The following is a 13,292-nucleotide window of genomic DNA, read 5'->3' on the forward strand; positions in this document are numbered from 1 at the left end:
GGAAGCATTAGAAAACCACAGCACGCGTGGCTGGTGTTGTATGCTGCATCTTAACGGGAAATGCCCTTGCTCCAGACAGAAACAACTTGTTCTTTGAGACCCTCAAGGCCCAGCAGATTTTCATTTTTTTCTTCCAAGCAATATAGCTATCAGCAAATGCAGCAATCCAAAACTACCTGCCCAAATAAACGACAGTACCTGGAACCAAGGGTTCCCACGGTTAAACAATTAACTAAATTAAATGCATTTCCTCCTGTCCATTTCACATGGTTTTTGCTTAATTTTATTGAGTACTCACTTTATTACAGGAAGCCATAAACCAAAACCTTCAACAGGCATTCTATTACAGCAGTAGCATCTTCCTGCCTCTTGCACTTTTCTTTTTTAAGCAAAATTTCAGGAATCTGAAAGTCTCACTGGCTGTGAGATACAAACCTGAACAAGGTATTCAAACCCGACAAAATTACCAATTTCGTAGACGTACATCTCTTGTGCGATGACTTCTTACGTACTGCCTGATTTACACAGCCTTGCGCTTACATTTTTAATTACCACCACCCGCTCATCTCCCACATTCACCACCCTGACCCCAGTGGCATGCAGACCACACTCCTAAAACAGCAGGAACCTGAGACGTGATTTTTTCCCCATCCACTGCGTTGCCTTGCACTACTACATCACCGATGCCATTATTTCGCAGGATTGCTCAGCTGTTTCACTCAGCTGTTGCTGAGCCTCAAGTCCTCCTTAGCACTGTTAATGAACCTGGCCAACTGTGACCTGACAGATAGGGTTACCACTTCCTTACCCAGCCCAACCTTCACATTTCCAATGTCACCACTAAAAAGCAACCATTTGGTATTGATCCTTGCTGCATAGGATCTTTTCCTGTGATGAGCATTGGCCGTTCCCCTTTTATCTCCTCTGTATTCTAAACAAGCCCTCGACGAGACTTTTGTGTTGGGTTTTCGGCAAACATTTATTAAGCACTAGAACCTGGAAGAGTCCCTGTGCTCCCCAAGTGTTGCTATGGCCCAATTTTCTGAATGACAAAAGTACATAAAAATAGTTGTGTCTTGTGTCCTTTTACCCAGTATAGAAGAGCCCTAAATTAGGACACAAAGACTAGGTTCCTGAGATGACCACAGGAGCTGCTGATGGTCTCAATTTACATTAAACTAAATCAAAAGGCCAGCAAAAGAAAAGATCGGGGATTATTTCTTGAACAACAAATTTAGCGAATATCCACTGGATACGGAGAGGAAACCCCACATACGGTTCTGAGATCAAAACTGCGGGATGCATAAATTTAAGTTCTGTGTACGTGTATTTTATGCCATAGCAAGACAACATTTTCTTAATGCACAGTAAACCAACAGAACTACAGTCATTCCCTATCTTGTCTTTATGTCATCATTCCTTACTCTGGACTGTCAGAAAAATGGCTTACAGTTACAGCCATGTCCTTTCAATGAGCTACAACCACAGGCAGTATGTTAACTCACGGGCACACAAATCCCATTTAGAAGGGTAAAATGTGCAGGGGGTGGTGCGTGACCCTCTCCTCACCTGGCCGCCGCCAGGAGGCTGCTGCATGGGGCCAGCCGCTGCCTACCCGGGATGAAAGCTAGCAGCCTTATAAGTGGTTTTTGAAACCTTCGCTGTTTCTTCTGCCTGTTTGGTACCTAGAAGTATTAGTGTTAAGAGCTAATGTACAGGCTGCTTCAAGAAAAACCTAGGCTATGAGGACTGAAATATGATCAGCAGCAGATTGCAGGGCAAAACAAGGAACAATAGACGTAAGGAAAAACACAAGAAAGGTTAAAAGGAAACGCGAGGAAAGAGATGAATTTTGTTTGACTCCTAAAGCAGGCAATGCAGCATATGTGACGTTAACGATGAAAGAGGACTTGCTAAAAGAATCCAAATGCTTAGCAGGGCTAAACGGAAGCAGGAATAACAACCAAATGGTGAGAAATAAACTTTCCAGCTGTACGAAGGCTGGGAAAATCCAAGGGCCTAGAGGATTGCTGGAGTAAGCAAAGTGGGAACGGCTGCATGTTTTGGTGAAGAAAGAAGTGAACAAAAGGACAGTTGTTTCGCGAAGGCTGATCTGCATGTGCTCTGCATCCACTGGGCGCTTGCCTTTGTTTTGTTTTCTAGGCTGACCTTCACCCTGTGCCACACAAAGGACTCAATGAAAGCCTCCCTTCCAAGTCTCAATTAAAAGCCTGAGGGAACAAATGCCTCTTGCATGCAGCCCAAAGCCTGAGCCCAAGTGCCAGTGACCCAGCAGAGGGAGCATCCCCGGCTGGCTGAGGGCACCTGCATCCTCCCATGACTTTGAATGAGCTCCCCCAGTCTTTGGAGCAGGCAGAATAACTAAAAAGGAACATTTAGCTTGCTCCCCAATGGGTCGCTCCTAAGCCTTTATAATGCAGAAGCAAAGCTAGTGGAAGGATGGGTGTTTAGGGGGACAATGAAGAAAGCAGAGAGCAAATTAGTAGTGTGCATGCTAATAAGGTACATGTGCAGTATCACTCCAGCGAGGAGCAAGCACTTTGGGCAGTCTGAACCAGAGCATGCAAAAGCAGTTAAGCGTGTCATCACCAACACTGTCTTCAGAAGTTTACTGCTGCTTTATGAGAACCTCTTCAAAACACACATGCACGTGTAGTTTCTAGAAAGAAGGAGTAATCCGCAAAGACTTGAAAAAGTGTGGCTTCCCAAAGAGCATCTTGTGTGCCATGTGTGGTCCGCAAAGCCTCTGCAGGAGGAGGTTTTTTTTGTCTTTAATTTGTGGTGTTTTATTTTAATTGTGGTACTACATTGAATTGAGATGTCACCCTGCACATTTGTTATGCAGCATCTGGTCTGGTACATCCCTGAACACAATCTGGGGAACCTCCATGTTACGGGGATAAAATGGAAACTGACCTCAAAGCTTTGGTCTAAGAATGATTTACTGCCAGAACTACCACCACGTAATCATACCTATGTAAATCCATATTTATTCTGGAATAAGGGTGCTTTTTTAACCTGATGTAGCTTATACAGCTTCCAAATATTACATCAACGATGGCAGTTGTATGCATATAATCCTGCTAAATTCCTCTGCAGGAACTTTCATACCACACATAAAACAGTAAAAATGAAAATCTGAATAATCAATAGTAAAAACAGAATACTAATTTTAATAGAGGCAAGTATGTGCCTTCCTGCTGTTCAATCATATTTTCCCCAGCATATTCAAAAAGAAAATGTTAAGACAAAGGAATTACTCTTTTTTAAAATAATATTTCTTCCTGAGTTCTGATAACTTCACTTTTGAAAATAGAAAACCACTGACATTTAAAGCTGCAAGTTCTATTTCTCTAAAAACTTCCTGTTATGGTGAAAGGCAGAGATCTTAAAAGCGCCAAGTTTGGTTCCTATTGCCATATGTTGTTTCTAATAGTCACAGCTTGAGTTTCAAAACTGATGTAGATTTGCACTTCCCTTTATCTCCATTGAGTGCTGCTGTACTCTAAGTACTTCTGAAAATAAGGACAGTTACTGAGGAGCCTAATTTTAGGCACTCATTTCTGGAATCTGGCATAAAAGCTCAGACTTGAATGTGAATAGAAACCATGCATGCGAGTTGCTTGGTAATATCTGAAAGTCTCGGGCATAATGCCTAAAATTATGCGTCTCCTTCATACCTCAATTTATAATTAAGAGCCTAGCAGGCTACTTTATGGCATAAAGGTTTAATTTGTGTTGTTTATCTTGTACCTGAGAAGCTTCTTTAAGTGGAAGTTTTAGGGCTTTTAGTATTTCCAAGAACAGTTTTGGTTTTGACAAAATGATATTTATTCTTCAGATGAAGAAGAGAGGGATACAAAACAAGGAGTTCTTGGTTTTAGACACAATAATTCTGCCATTCAGTGTCATTTCCTCGTGGTATCTTTGGAGGCAGAGGATGAGAAAGCTTTGTGTAACTTCCCAGTGACATTTTCCTTCTGGTAACATAACTTCTTTCAAGGACAGGAACAACCTTGCCAAACACAACCACCACACATTTTCCCCTGACACGACACGCAGCCTCTGACTGTATCGTTCATCACCTATGCGGGCAGATATTATGCAAACCTGTTCGCCAGGTATTGCTCCTTAGGAAGTGCTAGCTGAGCACCAGAAGTACTTAGCATCTCCCCCGGGGCCTGCAGAGAGCAGACGTCTCTTTCCAAGAGCAGTGAAGTCAGTGCCAGCCCTGTGATATCACAGCATTCTCCGTAGCAACAGCCTATGAGGTCACAAATGAAGGATTAGCACTTTGCCGCAGGATTAAGGGAAATAAGAAGCCGGTCTGTCAGGAAGATGGGTTTTACTTCAAATAACGGGAATTAGGAGAATGCTGAAAATAAATGGGCCGTAAATTGTCTTTGTGTGACAAGTTGGCTTTCTTCAATAGTACTGTAAAATAAGATAGTGCTTTCTTTGACAGTTTCCAAGTAACTGAGTGAACTAGAGCCTGTCTCTTGAGTTATTACACAGGAGATGAATCTTGAAACAACTTTCATATCTTTTGACTCATCAGTCATTTGGTTTTACGAGTGCAGACAGCAGCCAGACCCCTCTCCTCCAACTGCCTGCTAGCCAGTCTGTTCACAAGTGTTCAAAGTTGGCACTAAGTATCAGAAAGTGACCAAACAAACAAACAAAACAGAAAAGGAACAGGAAGCCTGGAAACTACTCGCATTAGCACATCTTATTGTTAAGGAGGCGAGGATCTACAAAGATGAACCAGATTGGGATTCTATGTTCCTAAGAAAGATCGAAAACAATACAAAGTCTAAGCTACAGTGCTCTAAGTTCTTGTTTGAAATGCCAGAAACAATGATTACTTAGGCCATTCCCCAAAGAACATACTTACAGTCACAGGAAGCATTACTGTAGAAAAATAAAATACTTATACAAACAATTTCTTTACATTTTTAAAGTTTTTGTTTTGTTTTGTTTTGTTTTCTCCAACCATAATTGGTTCACTTCCCCGTAAATACCTTGTCTGAAAGTTTCATAAAGTACAGCACTCCATAACCTGCTTGAAACTATTCCAAAGCCCGCATTTCTCCACTTGCCCCTCAAGGAGCAGATCAAGACCAGCAGTGACACGACCACCTTATGAACGCTTCCTGGCCCCTCAGGGAACCACAGAGGCTTCCATGCAACCAGTCAGAGCACAAGTTAAAAGGAAATTTGGTCTCAGCTTTTAAAAAGTTATATCCCATAAGGGGATGAGGGGAATGAAAGGAAGGATGACACGAGGTGAGAACATTTATAGTATTCCCAGAAATCTTATGTCCCATGCATGCTCGTACACGAAATCATCTTTCCCACATTGCTGTAGTAACTGCCCACTTTTCCAGACGCCTGGCAGCTCTAATGTCTGCACGCTAAGTACTGCGCTCATGTAAATTCATCGCACATGTGCAGCAAGTCCAACACATCAGGTGTACTACCCATGCATAATGTATCCAGCTGGGACTGTCCCAGATTCTAAGATTAAAATCTAGCAACCCTAAAACAGCCTGGTTTGTAATTTACAGCCAGGGCAGTGATGCAACCATAAAGTAGTTTTACAGCATGAGAGAGAGCATCTTGCAACTTCAGGAAAATTTGGAGTAAGGCTCTCCTTACAGCTTATTCCAGCCAGGAGAGACTTCCAGCACCCGAGTGTTGGCAGCAATAGTGGATTTCCACTCCAGGAATAGGAGAAAATACTGGGACAAATTTGCAGCAGCTGACCAAGCTTTCACCTGTGGTCTCATCCTGGAGTCTGGAGAATTTTGATCTCTATATTGCATTTGGACACGTGTAAATAAATGAATAAATAAGAAGAAATAACAGGCAGGCTGACGGTATGCCTTGAAATGCTGTAACGTATTTAAAACCTTCTCTGCCGTGCAGCGCAGCAGCGCAGAATCCCAGTGGCAGTGTTGAGCTAGACCAGCCCTACCTGCTCTGCCACCAAACCCTACAGCTTTCTAGGACTCACTAACGGCCGGACCCAGCCGTGCTGCAGAGCCACAACCAATTTCGAACAAAGTTAGGGGCTCGGTGCGACCTGCATCGCCTCTGAGGCCTCCACCAAGCCGTACCTCAGCGGCGGCCCCTCCCGCCACCCCCAGGCCGAGGCCTGCCAGCCTGGCACCCCCCTGCCCTCTGCTTACAAGGATGCTGGCGACCCCGAAATCAAGGAGGAAAAGCAAGAGCTGCCTGACTGGAAGAAATTAGCCCTGCCTTTGCACTTTGCCCAGTCCCTGCATCTTTTGAGCCAAACCAGGCACGGCGCTTCGCTTCAGCAAAGGCCACCCGTGGCCCTAGGCTTTCGGGCACATGAGACCTGAAGCAGGTGGAGCTCAAAGAATAAAATAAAACGAAGGCTTTTGTTGGTTGGCTTCTTTAGTGTTGGGATTGTAAAGGTTCAGGGTTTGGGTTTTTCATTATAGCATTTTATTTATTTACTTTATGAAGGAATAAAGTCAATTTCTATCCAATTCTCCTTCATCATGAGAAACTTTCCCATCTGAAGCAAGGGCACGACAGGCACTTGGTACTCCAAAAAGCAGTACGGGCACAAAAACCCCACTGCACATCACCTGACAGGACACGCTCTGGAGGCAATGCTAGCCAAGTGCTTCCAGAAGCGAACCAGAGCAGCTGCAGAAACCAAACCAGTACAATACTAAACCCTTCAAGTATTTTATGTGACTTTTTAACTCAACACTGCTTCACAACTGGTCTTTAAGAAAGCAAACCAAAGGACCACCACCAAAATATTCTCCTATGACTGGTATTAACATAGGCTCCACACTTGCAGCAAAACTCAGGTTGATTTTCCACCTGTCTTAAAAGATGTTATCATCTAAAAAGACAACTGGAAAATAAACAATGTTTTCCACAAGAAGGGTGAGCCCACCAGCCACCTCTATCCTGAATGAATGTAGGAGTTTCTGTCCCAAAAGTGTTTTGTAAAAAGAGACTAGCACATGAAATCCAGAGCAAACCAGAAAGTTGCAGCAAACAGCATGCTCAATTGCTTTTGGTTCTGCTTTTAAAATGATGTTTGACAACACGGGCTTAAAAGCAAGTGGAGAATTTGTTTCTAGAGCCAAATCACCAGGTAGCAAAGGTGCCTTGCCATGGGTCCAGAGCTCTGAACTTTGGCCGAAGGCTTTCTTTTAAGTCTCAATGGGCTTCTTGGTTTTTAGGGCTAGTCAGTCTCACGGCCCACTGGCATCAATGACGTGAACATCCCAACCACACAAGGCTGGTGGATGTTTAGGAGAAAGCTAAAAGAGCATTTATTTCAGAGTAACTCTGTGTTTGGGATGCAGCTGACACAAGCCCCGGTAGGACACGGGAGGTCAGCAGCCTGTTGTGGTCAAGGACCAGCACCATGACCTCATCCTGCTTCGGCACTCAGACGCAAGGAGGGGAGCTGAGAAGGGATGAGCAGACAATTAACCACTGATTCAGCCTGAATTTCAATGCTCTTTCCTTTATGAGCTCACTCATCACTTGAATCACTTATGGAAGCTGCATAGACGCTTTTATTCCAGTACTTGACTGGCAACCCATTACCAGAGTTGGCTAACCTGAAAGAAGTGGAGACTTTCTGCTTGAGCAAGGAAAAAACCTCAAGAAGGTAACATGGCAGAGTCTTGGTAACACTGAAAGGCGACCGCCACCGCACTTAAGCTAGACTGAGAACCGCTGCATGGCACCAGAAGTGCTGGGATCTTCCCTGCCCCGCAGCTACACACAGAAAATGCACACATGATGGACAAGATCACTGGTAAAGTCCTTTAAAATTAAATAAATAGCTGGAAGCTGAAAAAAAAATAATTAAAAAAATCAAAAAATCCAATTTTGCCATGCCAAGCAGTATAAAAAACAACAGCAGGCTGTTTCCTGTGATCATGGAGCATACAGGAAATCCCAGGCCAAGGCTCAAGGTAGAATATACAAATTCTGGGATAGTGCAAAGGTTTTAAAAAAGGCGTATCCCATATTGTGTCCACACCATTTTCTTGCTGACACTGCTTTCCCATAGTATTGTTTTGGCTCCTCTATTTGTCATTTTAGCCTTTAAATGTTAGCTCCTTCACTGAAATGACTGAAACCCATCACTTTCTCTTCAAGTCAGGTATGAAGAAATGGTTCCTTACAAGGTGACATCAGCAGTGTCTGGCATTTTACAAGATCTGGAAGAAGACACGTCCTGCCCCAAGGAGTTCACAGCCTGCTTCAGACAGAGCCAAGTCGTTTCAGATAGAATCTATGAGGCCATGCAGGCATGAGATCACTTCCTCCTTGTGATCTTCAGCTTTACATATTTATCAATTACTGCCATTTAAAAGGTTCCTTTGAAAAGGAGAAAAAAAAAAAAAAAAAAAAAGGCTCTTAATGATTTTATCAGCTTTGGTATTTGGCCTTGGGACCAACCCCGTATCTTTAGCTATTAAACATTCACAATTCCCTTTTTCCTCAAGTACAGGAGGAGGAACCTGGCAAACAACAAGAGAGGACAAGATGAGGAGCAATACCTTCCAGCAAAACTAGCAACTGCTCAACCAAATTGCACAATCTACAGAAGAAATGCCACAACTGTTAGCTTAAGGATAAAAAACTTACGATCAAAACCTTTAATTTCAATTGAAACTTTTTGTTTTTACTTAAAGAAAATAATGAAAAATCTGATGCTTACATATTTCTGCAATACAAAAATGCAAAATGATTCCTTGGTTTTCTCCATCTACTTTCTGTTACCTGGAAGCCTAGAAAGATCTGACTATCCACATACAGCATTTGGCCAGTTGCTAAAGCTCTGGATTTTTTCTGGAGGCTTACTAAACATTTTTGCTCTTTTCCTTCACTGCTAAATGGATTGATTATGGCAAAGATTAAACTAGGCTAAACACCATTTGTTCCAACTTCCCACTTCTCTCAGATGTCAGCCTGAACTGAGCTAACAGATGATGACCAAGCAAATGAGTTACAGCAAGAACCAAATTTGAGGCCCAGCACTGGCCAGTGGTAACTTCAGGAGGAGATGCTTAAACAGCACACGTCGATTCTCCCAGCCTCCAGGAAAAGCTCCAGGACAGATCCAGCACACCTAGCGCCTGCAGACTAATCATCATTACTCCCTGAACTGCGCCAGGAAGCAGCTGTGATTCAAAAGCAGGGGGTGGTAGAGATATGTAAAGCTACCCAACACATCTGTGGTGCGTTCAATGCCATGACTGCAACTGAAGGAAATGTGCCTTGGGCCAGCTTTACACTACCCTGTGGGGTAACTCCCCAAATATTCAAATATTTTTTGCTGTGTTGAGCACTGTGGTGCAGAACTACGCTGCTTATGTTACCAGAGCTGACTAGGTTAGAGCTAGCACTGGCCTGCCTGTACCAAATGAAGTCATGCTTACATACTCTAGCACTCAGCATATCCTAGGCATATGCTTGGCCCTCTTAGACTTTTTTATTAGTAGTATTTATTGGAAATCTAAGCATCTGGAAACCCCTGCTGAATGGTTTATGCAAAATGGTCTCTCCCGTGCCAGAAATCTTCCATTTATAACTGACAGATAGGGTTAAACAGCCAGTAGATAAACATACGTATCTTTATTGCCCTTGAAACACATTCGTGTCAGACACATACATTAGAAACGATATATTCTTGTCTATGCTTAAAAACTAACTAGCAAATTGGGTGCTTTCAACAGGCCTACCTAAGCTGGCAACAGAACCAGCACAAACAGAAGTAAACACTCCCTGCCCAGCAGCCTGACCCACTGCAGAAAGCAAAGCCATTGCAAATGACGTTTTTGCCAGGAACTTCACCCTGAACTTCTACTTTACCTACCTGGATCTCACACCTTGTAGAGAGGAACCTGTACATACCACATACACAGAGGAACCTACATTTGTCATTCCAAATGGCTGACAGGCACCAGCCTCACGGCAAGCCCACGTGACAGCTGGAATTTTCAAGGAGGGTTTAAATGGTTTTCTAAATTCCATCTGTTTTTATGGCACCTGGGTTTAGGTTTATCAGCACTGTTTTTATCAAGACGGCAACTTCTACAAAAACTCCCTGGAGCGGGCAAGCATTTTTTGTCATATCTGATAGACCACTGGCACTTGAACCAAGTAAGGACACATAGCTGGAACAAACAGGGATAAAAGTAGCAAGGACACATTCCAAGAACATGCTTAAAAATAGTGCTTTTCTGTCAGTGACAGCGTGTACCCATTTCTACCAAGGATCTGTTAAAAACCGTCACTGGCAATAATGAAGTTTCCCAAGGAATATGGTGTATTAGACATGAGAGCAACCATTCCAGTGGAAAATAACATGCAAGAGAAATAAGGCAGAATCCTGCATTTTTCCATCACTGCTGGAATACCTCCAGAAAGAATGGCTTCACATGAACAACATCCTGCTGTGTAGGTTACAGTTCTACCAGAATTAAAATGTATCAGAAAACCGTTCTGATATTATGAAATATTAGTTTGAGAGAGGGAGAAACACTTTGACAAATGTCAGAACTTCCTGTTACTGTATTCCTAAATGAAGTGCTTCTCTCTCTCCCTTCAAATTAGTTTGTTCTGAAAGGCTGCATTAGGTGAAGCAATATTTAAGACATTTAAGCAGTCAAATTTGAAATAGAACAGCCTGATCCTGATGGAATTAAGTATTTCATCTGATCTAAAACTACTGTTTTGGGGATTTTCTTCCACATGGAATTTGACTACTTCTGAGCTCTGTTTCAAATCAGAAAACAATTTCCTTTGAATCTCACAAACCTCCACAGAATAGAGCTTCTGTCTACGAGTGAACCGTATGTAGGACTTGAGTTTTACAACATGAGTGTCAACATGTGTCCTAACAAGAATATCCAGTATCATGTATTTCCTCATGTGAAACCTGAGAATCTTTACATATTACTTTCAAAATGAACACTTTTCATTCAGTGTGAGCAGAGCCTGAAGAAGCTGAAGCGTTTTTATTGCCTTCTTCTCTCTCTCAATCCCTGTTCTGGTAGTTTTTCTTGCAAATGCAATACTCGATTGGCTTGCATGTGTTTATAAATATGCATGTACATCTCAGAGTAGGAAAGCAGCAACACCATTACATCAGCCTGAACACCTGCACCATGCTGACTGAAGCAGGGAAGGCTGTCTATTGTTTCTCTTTCTTATTAACATCTTGCTTCCTACCCGTACGAACTTTATTTCTTTGCCAGTAAGAGCAATCAAGCTGACTGGAGATGCAGGTCTTTGAGAAAGAAACAGTGAAAATATCTTAACAATTATTCTTATAATTTTTATAATGTCATTTGCCCCAAGTGCCCATTTGTGTGGAAAACGTTTAAACTGTTTCATTAAAAAATCTCCAGTCCTAAGGGAGCTTTTAGAGTTATACACAAAACATTTTCATGCAGATTGAGGGCATTAAGCGCTTTATGCATGCAATAAAAAAAAAAAAAAAAAAAAAAAAAAGAGCTTGAAGAAATGTTTCAAAAAGCAAGCAGGAATATTTTAAATCCAAGACAGAGATCACATACATCACATTCATAGGGAAAACAAACTGAAAAGAAACCAAAAGGAAACAGTTGATAAACTATAGAACAGATTACTTCCAAATCCTTACTCAGCAACTAATGTAAATGACCGTCGCAATAATTTTTCTTCCAATTTAAAATGTAAACCTCAGAAAAAAAAACAAACTCATTCTGCACTGCAGAATTTTGCCAGTCTTTATGCTAAGCTATGTGTTTCAGCAGAACAGACAGCAAGGATCCAAGGGAGACTGCTAGGGGAGACTCTCACCATGTGTCACCCTGAAAATTCCTTGTTTCAGCAAACAGAAAACTCAGCCAGGAAATGAGATGAAGACTGCTAACCAGGACAGCGGTGGGGTAATGACACAGCCTTCCAGCAGCAGGGGCAAAACCCCAGTCTGTTTTCAAAATGGATCTAGAGCCATTTGGGGAAAAAGCTTGTAACAGTCATTTGCAGCAGCAGGAGATGGAAGTCAGAGGCCCCAAAAGCTTGTTTCTTCCGATTCTGGCCCCTATCAGAAGGCAGCTGTGGGAAAGGCATTAGCTGGAGAGGCATCTGAATACCTGGAAGACAGGCTACAAAGGAGCAAGCATTAAGACAAACCCCCGAGGGGCAGTAGGGTTGCTTTGGAAATGTTTATTTTTCATTTCAAATCTTGATTCTGACTTGATAAAGAGGAGCCCCGAGCAAAGGAACCGGAATGGTGATAGTCTGGAACATGATTTCATCTTCCCCACCTCACGAATCACCTATCAGCTCAGGAGGAAACCGTAAAAGCTTAGCAGCCCAGGCTTGCTGCTGGAGGAACGCAATCCCACCGGGAGAATGTGGAGCTAGCAGGGTTTGTCTGGTCAGGCTGGGATCTGCTGCAAGGCTGTGGGTGAGCGAGGCAGGAGGCTCGGGAGCAGACAGCGTACTGCTGCGAATAAGATTTGGAGTGTCACACCAAGCATTTCTGACAGCCAGCCCTCGGTTAGTTCCCACTTGGATGTCCGAGGGATCAGAAAGGGTAACATTTCTGTAAGTGAGCTAGAAAACACTCCACGGCACCCATCTCTAATGAATACAGAAACACTCTGAGAAATCCAGGGTTTGGTTGCTGCACTGCAAAAACTCCACAACTGCTCTAAAAATCTGCCGTGCTTTTGCCTTACAGTTCAGCAACACTCAAAGCCCATGAACAGCTGCTATCTTCCTGCTGCTAGTGAGCGTACAGAATAGCAATAATAAATAAGTGCTGTGAGAAGGATCCAACTGGTGGAGAGGGTCTTGAACCCTGGACATAACAGTTGGGCATTAGTCTGGTATCTCTGTGACCATGTGCCTGAGCTCGGTGGTCAAGAATATTGATTATTTGTGAGTCTCTTGTATTGGAGCCCAGATCCTTCCTAGGATCATTTATGATTAATTACCTATTAGCAACACGAAACAAGAAAGTCCCATGACAGCCTCACTACCTCTCACAACGATGAGCACCTGACAGCAGCTGATTTCAATGGATTAATGATGGATAGTGTCTCACAAAACAAGGTAGACATACCACAGGGAATGTCCCCATGCCTCTGTTGTACTGGATGCATCATTCTTGTAACAGTCAGGGCTATTCATTAACCAGCTACTAGCTGAAAAAAACAAAACGTCTGTTAAAAAGCAGCACCGACTTCTGCAAAGTGCAGTTA

General features: G+C 42.8%; 1 protein-coding gene across 3 annotated transcripts in view; it reads right to left on the reverse strand.

Moving 5' to 3' along the window:
- Positions 1-13,292, reverse strand: part of STOX2 (storkhead box 2) — a 132,073-nt gene that overhangs the window by 27,447 nt on the left and 91,334 nt on the right. The window contains exon 1 of one of the 3 annotated variants that reach the window (XM_032186427.1): positions 13,154-13,195. The exons of the other annotated variants lie outside the window; for them this stretch is intronic. Within the exon in view, the coding sequence (XP_032042318.1) occupies positions 13,154-13,193 (40 nt within the window). The 5' untranslated portion in view covers positions 13,194-13,195. Of the gene's footprint in view, positions 1-13,153; positions 13,196-13,292 lie in introns of those variants that run through there. 3 annotated transcript variants of the gene reach the window in all.

Source organism: Aythya fuligula, chromosome 4 (assembly GCF_009819795.1).
Source record: "Aythya fuligula isolate bAytFul2 chromosome 4, bAytFul2.pri, whole genome shotgun sequence".
In the NCBI taxonomy this organism is placed as follows: domain Eukaryota; kingdom Metazoa; phylum Chordata; class Aves; order Anseriformes; family Anatidae; genus Aythya; species Aythya fuligula.